Source organism: Porites lutea, chromosome 9 (assembly GCF_958299795.1).
Source record: "Porites lutea chromosome 9, jaPorLute2.1, whole genome shotgun sequence".
Taxonomy (NCBI): Eukaryota; Metazoa; Cnidaria; class Anthozoa; order Scleractinia; family Poritidae; genus Porites; species Porites lutea.
The window spans coordinates 7,402,108-7,415,656 of record NC_133209.1 but is presented as its reverse complement, the minus strand read 5'-3'; the positions used below and the strand labels follow the sequence as shown (position 1 = coordinate 7,415,656).

The window sequence follows — 13,549 nt, the reverse complement described above, 5'->3', positions numbered from 1 at the left end:
TGAGGAAGTTGTCTATTTGTCGTCATAGAAGAAGTTACGACCATTCCAGAATGGGAGGAAAATTCTCCACCACAAGAGGTCCTTGTGGAAGACGTGATTCAATCGAAGGTGATGGGCCGGATGGTGAGCTCTGCAGAAGACATCCAACATGCGGCGTAGGAACTTTCTCCTGGGGGCGGCACACAATGTAAATAAAGTTAAGCTTGCCAATAAGGGCAACTGTAGTTGGCGTTTAGTACAATGATGTTTAGTGGACCAGGGAGATCGATGATTTCGGCAAGGCGAGTAGGATCAATGCGAAGTTCCTGGGAGACAGTGTCGAGTTCGATGCCAAGAAGCACAAGGTTCGTTGTAGGAGAAACTGTTTAAAGGGGATTGGTAGCAAATCCAAGGTCAGCACAGGTACGAAGCATAACATTAAGACTCGAAGAGCAAGCGGCGCTTGGTGCAAGAGGGCCACATCCCCAAAACATGGGGGGTAGTTCCAAAGGGGTTCCATGGAGCGCCATCGTGTATCACAAACCGTTGACAAATTTAAGAAATAGCGCCGGCGAACTCCAGAGACCAAACGAAGTAACATGTCTAAGAAATAACCAGTACGCGTAGAACCGTCAGACATAACGAGGGGCTAAATGGACCCCAAAATCTCCCAGTCACGAGGGTCGACAAGTATAAGGTGGAAGGCGTGATCGAGTTTGCTGATTAGAGCATTGGGACCGAACGATTTAAGGTAAGAGATAGCCTTGTCGATTGAGTCGTAGGAGCAAGTATATAATTCCTTGGAGAATGCGTCGTTAACAGACTGGCCAGCGGGCCTCGAAAGATCGTTAATGATACGCCATTTGGGAGGCTGCGAGTGCTTTTTTGGAATAGCACCCATCGGAGACCAAACAGAATTCGAAAACGTAGGTGCACGGAAAGGCCCGGCAATTCTGTTCAGGGACAGTTCGTGTTCCAGTTCCTGTGCGACGGGCGCAGGTTTAGCGGTTGCGGAACGGTGATTTGAGGAAATCAAGGGGTACGATCATGATTAAAACCAATACGAACGCCAAAATTAATGTCGTGTAATAATTCTCTTACAAAATTACGGTCCGGGTAGGTACGTAAAGGGTCACGCCAAACGTCAATTGGAAACAGACAGCGAACTTCTGGTAAATAGTAAACAATTGGCCGCGGAGTGGTCCCCCTGGCAAGACTTGTAAACATTGGCGCATTTGCATTTCTCTGAAAGAGGTTGCATTCTTCTTGGCTGGAGGGGGCGTACAAGTTTGGGTACTTCCACGGGGAATTTTTTCCATTTCCGGTCTTCTTTTCTTCTATCTGTTCTGGTGCGGGAAATCCACAGTCCTTCACCATATGGTCAAAGGACATGGCATTGGCCGGGGTTTTTCTGCCGTGCGGTGGGAATTTTCGGTGTTGACCGAACGCTGACACATCTTTGGCCGTAGGCCGAAGCCACGACAAAAACCGGAAACCGCTCTAGAAAAGTCTCTGGCACCCAGGGTAAGGGGTCAAAAATCTTGATGGCATATACCATCCTGGCTTGAATGTCAAACAGGTAAACAGGGGGCCATTTACGATTAGCGAGTTGTGTTGGATCGCGATAAGAGGCCAGTTCAGGGTACCGGTGGGGATGGGAAGCCATGCCGAGTTTCTCGTTAGCATACCACCCTTGCAGCCACGTGTCAAAGGAATCAATATGTCGCTTTCGGGGCGCTTAGATTTCGTTAGTAAGGCTTGCATATCCTTGAGCTGAGGGCATGTTAGCCGATGCGCATTGCCCCACAGTTGCGAAAAAAAGGCTAAGGGTAGAAAAGCCAGAAAAGTCCATGTACTCACCCTCACGCCTGGTTCAGTTTATCTGGTGGGGGGGGGGGGGGGGAGTTTTTTTGCTACGCGTGGCTTATCGAACGAAGTGGGCGGTGTTGGCTGGGGCGATTGATTTGATGGTACTTGAATCTGTTTCTTTAAGCCATTATGTTGCATTTGGAGGTTCTCCATTTGCGTCGACAGGTTACGGATACGCAATAGGTTCCAAAAAAACTGAAGTGGACGGATCTGTTGATGATGGGCCAGAGCTTTCAGTTGTTTCCTGAACACCTTAGTCGTCGTGATCGACGAACTGTTTGGCTTGCCCCTAGCAAGGCCTGCTAGACTACAATGAAAAGCTTACGAAACGCTAACAAATACAACGCTAAACTTCAAGATAACAAAACAAACATGTGTTCATAATCCGAGACATAATCTTATCTGGTGAATGATTCGATATTATTATCACTATTTAACTATAGTTAAATATTACTAAATGTACAGGGTGCAAGAATGTCACTATACAATGAGTTGGTTGGTTTGTCCTTTTATTTATGCCTTAAGCAGATCTTTACGTGCCGTTGATCAGATGATCATACCCAATCCCAGGTCCGTAGTCCGTTATAAACTATTTTTTACGGAACCTCTTAAATTTCCGAAAGAGAAACAAGTTGAAATTAGTGAAATGGTCGCCGTAAAAAGATTTTCAAACGAGCGCAAATGAGTGCCAGCCTTTCGTTAGAGCGCAATCACACTGTTTCATCCCTTTGCTTAAGGGCTAGCACTGGAGACTTCATCTGTCGTATATTTTCATTTCGTGGTGACCAGTTCACCTTTAAATCATTTATTGTTTCGTCCCGGGCCGGGTTGTTCGAAGTTGGGTTAAGATAACCCCGGGGTTAGTGCGAAATTTGAACTCAGCCATGAGAGCTTAAAAAGCAAATTCAGTTCCATTCTCTTTGCCTACAATTTGATGATTGGATACTCTAAAGAGCATAGAGAAAATTATCGCAAGAGAGTGCTTTTGATGAAAAGAAAAAGAAACCCAGGTTAAAATAAATTTAACCCCGGGTTAGCGCTAACCGGCGTTCGATTCACTGGGCCCTGTTTGTTTGTTTGTCTGTTTTTTCGCCTTCCAACTAAGGTGTAGATCCCTGGCTTATCTGTTTTGCACAACAGGTCCACCAATAATACCTAAACTAAGTGCCTTTCGTCTTGATACGGGACCAAACGGCAGTGCATATTTTAGTTGCAAGGCAAACCAGCTTAACTTTCAACAAATGGCTTCTTACAAGTGGAAATGGATGTTCATAAACGAGAAAGAAATAATGGATGTATATGGGAAGTATAAAATACTTAGCACGTTCTCAAGTCCCAATTCTTGTCAGCAAACGATGGGTGAGGTTTATCTTCGCGTTGAAAATTTAACCACGGAAGATCTTGGAACATACAAGTGTGTGCTCTTTGAGAATGAAGTGGAAATTGCCGCAGAGGACGTCCCATTCTATGAATACGGTATGTTGCGTGTTCTAAACTGTACTTGCCTTGTAAGCTTTGATGAGAAGGATAATACCTTGATAATTAGAGTTACATATTCACTAACCTTAATTTATCCGAGGCTGAATGGAGCCTGAAAAAAATGAAAAAAAACAAAACAAAACAGAAAACACTCCCAGCATGCTGAAAACAACAAACAAACAAACACACACACACACACACACACACACACACACACACACACACACACACACCAAGCATCACAGCAATCACAGTAGTACAATTCGTTGAGTCGAGGTGTTCGATATAACGAACAGATTTCCCCAGTCTCTTAATTGGCACTTCGTTTAATTGAGGTTCCACTGTACTACGTGCTATACGGACTGTGCGATAATACTTTGTTCAAAGCCTTTGCCCTAGAACTTCCATCAGCACGCCCTGTATGAAGCTGATGGAGTCCTGTTAAACACGAATTCGAAGATATTTTTCAGCAAAATGGCTGGTGTTTAAACTTTAAAAAACCCAACGTAAACGCATTTCAGCGCATTTAAAGAACAGATGCCCAACTAACCCGATACGGTATGACGTCTGCGAATTGTGAACATGTGTTTTGTTACCTCGAGTTTTGCTGATATCTTAAGGCTAATGTTCCCTTGCAATAATCGCTTCCATTTTCTCTTGAAATTCATCGCAAAAAGCACTTATAGAGTCCTAAAACGGCCACTAAAAACACAAATCGATAGAAATACTCCTTTCTAGGCTTAACTGCAGAATATCCTGTCACTTTAAAGCAACCCCTAAAAATAGGTGGATACGCTGATATGCAGATACTCAGCCACTACGTATCTGCGTCTCCACTTTGTCACTTCGATCCGCGTATCTGCGTATCCACTTAGTAAAAATCCTTTAAGTAATAGTTACTGCGTACCCGCTATCCACTTCGTCATACACTTAAAACAGCTTATAAAGCACACAGTATGTCTATTTGACGTTCTTAAAGCCACTAAAGGTAAAAGAAAAGCGTATAAAAGGGATAACTGCGTATCCACGTATTCAGCTCTTTCAGGGATAGAGCTTCGAAGGGATAGGGTCTTCTGCAGTTACTCATGTGACCAAAGCAACATACACCTTGTGGGGTGACCATATGAGAGATTTTACGGACAGGCGGGTTACTCCAACTAAGCGCGTTACCTCACCTACCTGGAGTCACTCACCTCCATGTAAACAGGCCCTAAATTGACGTGGATAACAGATAAAGAGGTAGAGCGAGAGATAAAAAAAAAACTACAAAGGAGACCAATTTTGTTGGAATAAAAAAATGAAAATTTTATAAAGGCGGTGAGAAAATGAGAAATGCTAGCGGCCACCAAGGTGCAAATGAGCGGCAGTGAAAAAAGTGAACAGAAACGCATATAACATTTCCTCTATAAAACGTGTAACAATGAGGTTTCTGGAAGTTTCACGTTCTAGTCATGCAAAACAACGGGGAAGAAATATACAAAAAAAGAAAAAGTTTGCTGCACGTTCAAAGTTGTTTTTTTGCTAATTATATGTAGACATACTGATTTTGTTGGCCCTTTTCGTTGTCGTCGCCGCCTAGCATTACACGACATAATATTTTGTTTGAGTAAGATATAAATTTACGAGAACTTCGCTTTTAGCCCTAGCTAAATCTACGTACGAAATTCGTCTCCTTTGTTTTTTTTCTTTGTTTGTTTATATCTCGCTCTTGCACTTTCTCTGTTAACCATGTCTCAGCTAATAACATTAACATTAAGATTTAGTCAAATAAAAAGATAGACACGGCTTTTTGTTGTCTTTTCGTTCTTGGTGGCCATGGATTTACCGCCAAAATGCCGCGGGTACTTTAAACGCGAATTTCACCCCGGCTTACTTGAAGGGGTGGACGTACGTACGTACGGACGATTTTGTTCAAAACCAACATTTCTTGGATACATAGATAACCAAATTTTCTTAGCCATGGTGCTCCGTTATTAATGACGACATTGTAATCTTAACTTGCGGCATTATAACATACCGAATTGTTTACATTTATGAATTCCGAATACTGCGAAAATCTGATGGCTGCACACAGGGCTAACTGGAGGCTTTTCGAACCGTTGAAAAGATTTTTGCCCCATTTTCATGTGGTGATTTACATTTGTATGGAAAAAAACACTGCTTTAGATAACTGGAAAGTAGTTGGAAGAGCGTTATTATTTAAACGTGTGAAAAGGTGCCCATTCTCACCCCTTAAAACGCACAAATGCCATTAACAGAGCCCCAGCACAGGGAACCCAACAATGGCTTCGCCAGATTCGGAAGGAAGGGCACGTCACACTATTACAAATACAGGTATTTGAGAAGGATTTCCACTGACAGCCTCACTTTCGTGTATGCCATTTTCATTTCATTTTTTTCGTGTATGCCAAGTGTAGCTGCTGTTTTAGAACTGATCTCAAAGGAAGAGCCACATTTGGTAAACTACACAGGTGAGAGTTTAATGAATTCACTCCGGGTAGGGCAGAGATGTAAAAGGCCTGTTACAAAACATCCACAGCTACCCCGCTAAAAAAAATCACCTGTTTCCCTTCACTTCAATTTCCAACGCATTCCACCCAGACTCATCTGACCCATTCTCCTTACGGCCCTAATATGGTTTGCTCTCAATGCGGTCGTTTCAGTAAAACTGCTTGAAGTCACTTCAACAGATACTGAGCTTCTTTAAAATGGTTTACTTTCAGTAAGCTCCAACGTTCCACCACGTCCCGAAATTGTAAAAAATGAGACCTTTGCCTGCGGTCGTAAGATAGAAGTGGAGTGGAAACCGATAGAAGGAAGTGGAGTAACTGGATATGAACTCATCATTTCATCACTAAAGGATGGATCCGACGAAAAAAAGTTTAACCTGTCAAACAAAGATCATTCAAAGAAGTTTGATGTCCAAAGTAGCAATCTTTACGAAATACAAATCAGAGCGAAAAACTCGTTGGGCCATAGTTTTTGGACAAAACGTCAACTGGAAACGAAAGCAGGTACTAATTAAATTGTAAGAAAAAAGTCATATGTTATCTTATTATGTGGCTTTCTTAGTCGCAGTTTATCATACTTATCGTGTTTGTTTTGCAAGAATTTCAGCATAATTACACAAGTTCGCATTTTATATGTCGCTGACTATTAGATCGATTTAGAATGACGTTTACGGCAAGAGGAAATACTCAACAATAGAAAACGTAAAGGTAAAAACAGTCCAAAACAATTGTTATAGACAAAACTAACGTGAAGCTGCTAATTGTGGGGTAGGAGTAAGAAACAGTTAAGCACAAGTTAAGTGGAAACTTGGTCACGTGGTACAATTTCGTAAACGTGACTCTCAATCCAGATATTCGTATAGATTACAAATGCTCCTCTTTGCAGTTTTTGCAATAACTACAAAAACAACGACAAAGAATTAAACGAATGAAAGTCTCACAATAAACACACCAAGTTTACTGAAAGATGAAATGTTTGGGTATTTCGTCTTCGCGATACGTGTGAAATGTTGCGCCATTTTGTCTCTACTTTGTTCTACTATAACAACAAAATCTCGTCCTCCGGGCTTCTCAGGTTGCCGACCCTTCTTCTGGCCATCACCCTTTATTATTGTTGTCATTTTCCTTTGTTACGTGCCGGAATAACAAAGAGATGTCCGCGAACTGTTGTTTATTTCGCAAACGTCTTCCAAATTTGGACAAGGCTAGCTGATTGGCCGTGATGTTTGTTCCAATAGAAAAGGGAAGAATATTTTGAATGAATAATAATTCGACTTTTAAAGTTACTAACTGTCATTATCATAACCACATAAGGCTATTTTCGTCCTAAGTTACAAAATGCTCAACATCAAATCTTCCGGTACAGAATGATACCCATGCAGTATCCAGCCACTTCAGTTTAACATTGCAATAACTTTGCTATATTCTTAGTCGCAAGAGCTCTGAAATTTGGCCCAGAGAAAATCTATTTAGTCCTTAATATGATGAAAGACAGTTTAATTTTTTTGCCGTCGTTTCCATCGCGAAATTAATATTTTTGCAGAGCTCCTATGTTGCCCAGTATCCGGCCACAACAATAACAACTTAATTATACATAAATTTCGACAGGCAAGCGACTTATAAACTCCTCTTGCTCTTGCAAAGTAGTGGTATTCGATTCCAAAAATATAAATCGATCGGGGAAGCCAGCATAGTGAAACAAAACATAACAAATGACTCGGTATGGTGGGGAGAACAACCGACGCGGGCGGCTGATCAAGGTTAGAGATATGGAAAGAAAAAAAAAAAAACGAAAAAAGAAACAAACAAAAAAGTCAAAATTCTGTTTATTTTTTCCTATACAATACTTTGAAATGTGAATTTGTAGTACAGTGTAAGTATTTTTCTCGACATTTCTTCACACTGCGACGCTCACTTGTTCCAGGGCGCTTTGATGGTCACTCTTGATCTGAATTTGGTAGGAACATAATCCAGTTACAACCACACCGCCTCCAGCAGATTGATCACGGTGTGGCTATTGTAGGGAACTCTTACAGAAAATGCCCGTTTGGTTAATGAAACGCAATAAATTTTAATCGGAAAAAATTGTGTATTGGGAGCTAGATAATTTGATAAAAGGGGAAGGAATAAAAAAAATGATGAAACTCCGAAACCACTTTCCTGGCTTGCTGTCTTAAAACGGTATAGATCCCTACTTCCTTGCTTAGGAAATTTTTCACTGATTTGAAGAACCCATCCGAGGACAAGCTCAAGCCCCTGTTTGCAAGCTCAATTAGCCAATCTGCCAACCGGTGTTTTTTGTTTTTGTTTTTCATTTTTTGTTAAAAAAAAAAAAAAAAAAAAAAAAAAAGGAAGAAGAGCCCTTCCGACGGTCAAAGGTCACTCTCCCATTTTGTCTGACGTACCGTCAAGGGGTTGATTTCTTCATGCTCAGTCCCCACATTTCCACATTTAGGCTACTTTTCTAGCACTTATACCTCCTTCTTTCACATCTCTCAATCCCCTTGAGAAACGTTTTAGACCGTTGCAACTCCATTCTAGCAGTCACAACGGGAAGATTTGTATGAGAATTCCCGGTTCAACTCTGACGCTTCTGGTTACAGCGGTTACCCCTTACACGCGCCCTCAGAGATTTTTTCTTCGGTTCAATCCTGCGGTTTGGTGGACGTCAATCAACCGTTACCATGGTTTTAACGCGTTGGCCAAGAGAAGATTCATGAAGATTCTTTCCCGTTTCTCGAGCACTCGGAGGAACATGCCGGCGTTTAAGCCGTTTTTGCAATATTTTGCTACAGGATCTGACACCGCTTCATGTCAAGATTACGAGGAGTACGAATTTGTTGAGTGTTTGTCGGAGGAAACTCCAAATTATCGACTTATTTACCCACTATAAGTTACAACAACATAAGCTTTCTCAATACACGCTCGCAAATCGTGTGAGTTCTTCTTGGTACAGCAAGTAGTTCTGGATTCTATTCGATAACATAAAGAATGATAAGTAGAAATTCATTTTCGAAAACAGCCTCCATTCAGAGGAAACTTTTTTCCCTTGTCGGTGTGTTAATTGAATTTCTACTCCTTGGCAAATCGTGCACGGCTCCGTGTTTTCATACACTCAAATAAATAGACAACCTGAAAACCTTTACGTAAACTATAGAGAGTGTTTCGTCTATTTCACGCAGCTCGCAGAGACCTCGTTGTTTTAACAACGTTATACTTACCTGAGAAATTTATGCAATTTTATTGGCTTAGAGCAGTGGTATTTCAGCTTACATGTGGAAATTACAAACTGTTTGCGGGTAATAGTATAGGCAAATATTAATAGAATGATTTGTACGTGATATTTGGCATAAATACCACTCGTGATATTTCAAAATTGTCTCAAATTTCTCTCGTCTAACGGCTCGTGAAATTACTTATAACAATTTCGAAATATCACGGGTGGTATTTATGCCAAATATCACGTACAAATCATTCTATTAATATTTGCCTATACTATTACCCGCAAACAGTTTGTAATTTCCACATGTAAGCTGAAATACCACTGCTCTAAGCCAATAAAATTGCATAAATTTCTCAGACAATATCACTACAATTCATGTTATTACCTATACTAATCCTTCATCTTGATGAAATACTTAAAAACGCTGGCGTCATTCGAAATTTCTTCTCCCTTCATTCAGCGACGAGGAAACCTCTGTCAGAGCGATTGAGAAAACCATGGAAACAATTGATTGACGTCCACGAAAACTCAGGTTTTAACAGAGCGAAAAAAACAAGGCGGTGTGCGTCACGACCCACAAAGGTTCATGGGTAAAACGAGCCATGTCCAGCCCTGGCCATGAAATCCAGAGTTTCTTCACTTCTTACTTAGTTCCACACTTCTCAGAGGTGTGGAAGTGTGGAGTAGTCTGACAAAGTAAGGATATTGTCGCACTTTCCCCCAGTCATGAACCTTTTGTCATTCTTTACTTAGTTCTACACTTCTCAGAGGTGTTGAAGTGTGGAAAAGTCCGACAAAGTAAGGATATTGTCGCACTTTTCCCCCAGTCATGAACCCCTTGTCATTCTTTACTTTTTAGTTCCACACTTCTCAGAGGTGTGGAAGTGTGGAAAAGTCTGACAAAGTGTAACTAAGGAAAGAATGACAAGGGGTTAGTGCCTGTGAAAAAATGTGACATTATCCTGACTTTGTCAGACTTTTCTATACTTCCACACCTCTGAGAAGTGTAGAACTAAGTAAAGAATGACAAGGGGTTCTTAACAGGGGGAAAAGTGTGGCATTATCCTGACTTTGTCAGACTTTTCCACACTTCCACACCTCTGAGAAGTGTAGAACTAAGTAAAGAATGACAAGGGGTTCTTAACAGGGGGAAAAGTGTGACATTATCCTGACTTTGTCAGACTTTTCCACACTTCCACACCTCTGAGAAGTGTAGAACTAAGTAAAGAATGACAAGGGGTTCTTAACAGGGGAAAAGTGTGACATTATCCTGACTTTGTCAGACTTTTCCACACTTCCACACCTCTGAGAAGTGTAGTACTAAGTAAAGAATGACAAGGGGTTCTTAACAGGGAGAAAAGTGTGACATTATCCTGACTTTGTCAGACTTTTCCACACTTCCACACCTCTGAGAAGTGTGGAACTAAGGATGAAAAAGGAAAGTAGGGATCTTGTGGCCAGCACTGGACATTTGTGGGTAATACTGTTGCTGCGCCACATTTCAATCGTGACACGGTCGAGTTCGCATCTCGTGAGAGAGATGAATCAACTTAGGGATCAAAACACTGCTTCCTTTTCTGAAAAAAGTTACGGAACAGAGCGATTTGGAGAATTTTCAGGATCTCATGGTGGCCTTAGATGCTTGCTATTGGCTTCATAAGGCAATTTCAATAGGTTTATCGCGATTCGGAGACGATCGAAGGTGCCACAAGTCTAGCCGATTCTAAGCGGCGATTCCTTGCTTTTCAGAAGAGCTTATGTACTGTTGGGTTTATATGTATATTTTTGTCTCAGAGTGTAAGAGATCTGTAGTTCACACCTGGATTTGCTTAACTAAAAAGAATTCCTCCATTAGTAGTGTTTATGTATTTGATGGACTTTATTACCGGGCAAGGAGGGGGAGCGCGAGCAAACAGCAAGGTGAGAAATCGCCTCTCATAACAATTTTATTTTCATCGAAATGTCATATAATTTTGCAAACAGTGCCCGTTTGTGATCCTATGCGCAAATAAATCTTCTATCAGGCAAGGGGAAACAGACCGAAAGAGCCGAACAGCTACAGCATAATGGGAATTTAACTGAAGCTACAGCCGCAGAAATATACCACCATCTTCTGGATCTTGTCTGTGCGTTCATTGAAGTGAGCGTAGGGTATCGATTTTGTTATGTACCTAACCTTAGTTTTAAAATCTTGTATGATGTTGTCTAGATCTTCGATAATGGTTTTGTGTTTTGGTATAGAGATTTCTTACAATTTATTCCTTCACGTAAGTTGACATAAAGATTCGTATACACATAGCACACACTGCATGCAAATTATTTTAAACTCACGCTTTCAGTTTTCGCATTGGGTTACGAAAATTGTTCTTTTTTTTCCGAAGGTAATTACAATATTCAAACTTATTTACCTTTTCTGGTTTAAAATGGAACAAACTCTTCTTGGATTTGGCGTTACACCCTTCACGTCGGCTTCCGCTTCGGCAAGTCAGTTTCAGCCCGTTTCCCGGGAGTTGTGCTAGTACTGTCTTGGCTGAGACGATCTGTTAATTCCAAGACACTTTCAACGGCTCAAAACGGGAAAACTAACAGGGGTAGACCTGGGTAGACCCCAAGATTTGCAAAGAAGAAAGGTTAAAGTAACAAGATGACCAAAATAATCCGATAAAACCGTTAACAGTAACCAGAAAAAAATCCAAGAAGAACGGCAAAAACAACACTGAAATCATCATGGCGGCTTGCAGTCATGACCGAGCAATTCAAACTATTCACAAATGCTCAAGAAAGCAAAATATTTAAAGGTAACGTAATTACTATCAAGATTAAGTGTTCCGACAACTTTGCACGGTAGTACAGTGTAGAAATTACACACAAAAGCTTGGAATAAAGCGAAAATTTCACCATATACACCTCTGAAACGGCTCGACGTAAGCGCGAAAATCACTCTACAAACAACGCATTCTGATTGGTCGAATCTCGTGACGCACACCGCCTGGAAAAAAACCCTTGGAGGGCGCGTGTTAGAGGTAACCGCTGTAAAAATAGGTAATGCAGTCACGCGAAACAAGCCGTGCAAGCAAAATCAGTAACGGCTCGACGTAAGCGCGAAAATCACTCTACAAACAACGCATTCTGATTGGTCGAATCTCGTGACGCACACCGCCTGGAAAAAAACCCTTGGAGGGCGCGTGTTAGAGGTAACCGCTGTAAAAATAGGTAATGCAGTCACGCGAAACAAGCCGTGCAGGCAAAATCAGTTCGCCCCTGAATGAGTAAAGAAAATTTTCATAAGGAGTTGAGTAGAATTATATTGAACAGATTATATTATATATCCTAAGCTTTAACTATAGTTATAGATATGAAATAAATCTTGTCCGGATGATGTTCGCAGTTAATTCATCGATTCAGCGCAGCAAAGATAAAACTGGTCGGATACTGGGCACCTGACATTAATACTTAGTGAATGTTTCTGGCCTCCGTTATTCCAAAAAATATATAAATTGAATTTCAAGAAGAATTGATGAAAACCTTACTTCTTTTAGTATCTTCACTTCAAATATAAAACAGTTTTTGAAAATATCACATATTACCAACCTTATTTGAACAGCACTAGTTTTACTGCGCAGTAAACAGCGTTAATATTAGCCATGAACAGTTTACTCACTGAACAGAACAGCGCCTTCTGCAACTGTCTCTCAAGCTGCAAACACGCCAAAACTTGCATTTTAAAGCTGAAATATTCAGTTCCCGTTCGAAATACTTCGTTTACCGAAAACTGCAATTGAGTTTTTGTTTTAAGTGGCCGGATATTGGTACCGGCCGGATACTGGGCAACATACTATAATCATCATGTTATAAAGGATATAACTTGTGTCGGACGTTCCTTCCAACAGCTGATTTATGGTAAGCTGCCAGATTGCATAGACCGAATTAAACTGTCGGTTGTATAGGGATATCCCCCTGTGAGTGTTGATATTAGTAATTTCTTTAATTTTTTTTTTTCATCACTGTTTGGTGAAGATCGATCTTTCTTACCTGTAAGTCACAAAAGCGGTGTTGATTTTATTGCTTATATAAGTATCTCTTATCTGTTCGCATTAACTAATTTTCGAGGCAGGACCTCGAAAACCCGAACTCGAATAACTCGAATTCTGCGCTCACTCGAACTAAATTTCCTTTCCCTTGATCAGAATTTCACTGAAATTTACCCCTATAACTCGGATTCCCCACTAACTCGAACTGTTTTTCGTTTCCTTTCAGAGTTCGAGTTACCGGGGTTTTACTGTAGTTACTCCCTGAGAGGTGTACCACTATCTTGATTTTTTTTCTTTTTAGGTGTACCTACATCATTCGAAGTGTCAGCCGAACCTGAAGGTTGTTATGCAGCTCTTTCATGGAAGACCCCGTCATATAATTCTTGCCCGATAACTCGATACACCGTTCACTACAGGCAATCTAATCAGCTGATAATGTGGCAAACAACCTTCATAGA

General features: G+C 40.9%; 1 protein-coding gene across 1 annotated transcript in view; it reads left to right on the top strand.

Annotated features, from left to right (window-relative positions):
• The first annotated feature begins 8,592 nt into the window (after positions 1 to 8,592).
• Positions 8,593 to 13,549, top strand: part of LOC140948821 (angiopoietin-1 receptor-like) — a 40,454-nt gene continuing 35,497 nt past the window's right edge. Inside the window, exons 1-2 of the mRNA XM_073398096.1 lie at positions 8,593 to 8,683; positions 13,393 to 13,549. The exon at positions 13,393 to 13,549 is cut by the window's right edge and continues 128 nt beyond it. Of these exons, the coding sequence (XP_073254197.1) occupies positions 8,593 to 8,683; positions 13,393 to 13,549 (248 nt within the window). The remainder of the gene's footprint in view (positions 8,684 to 13,392) is intronic.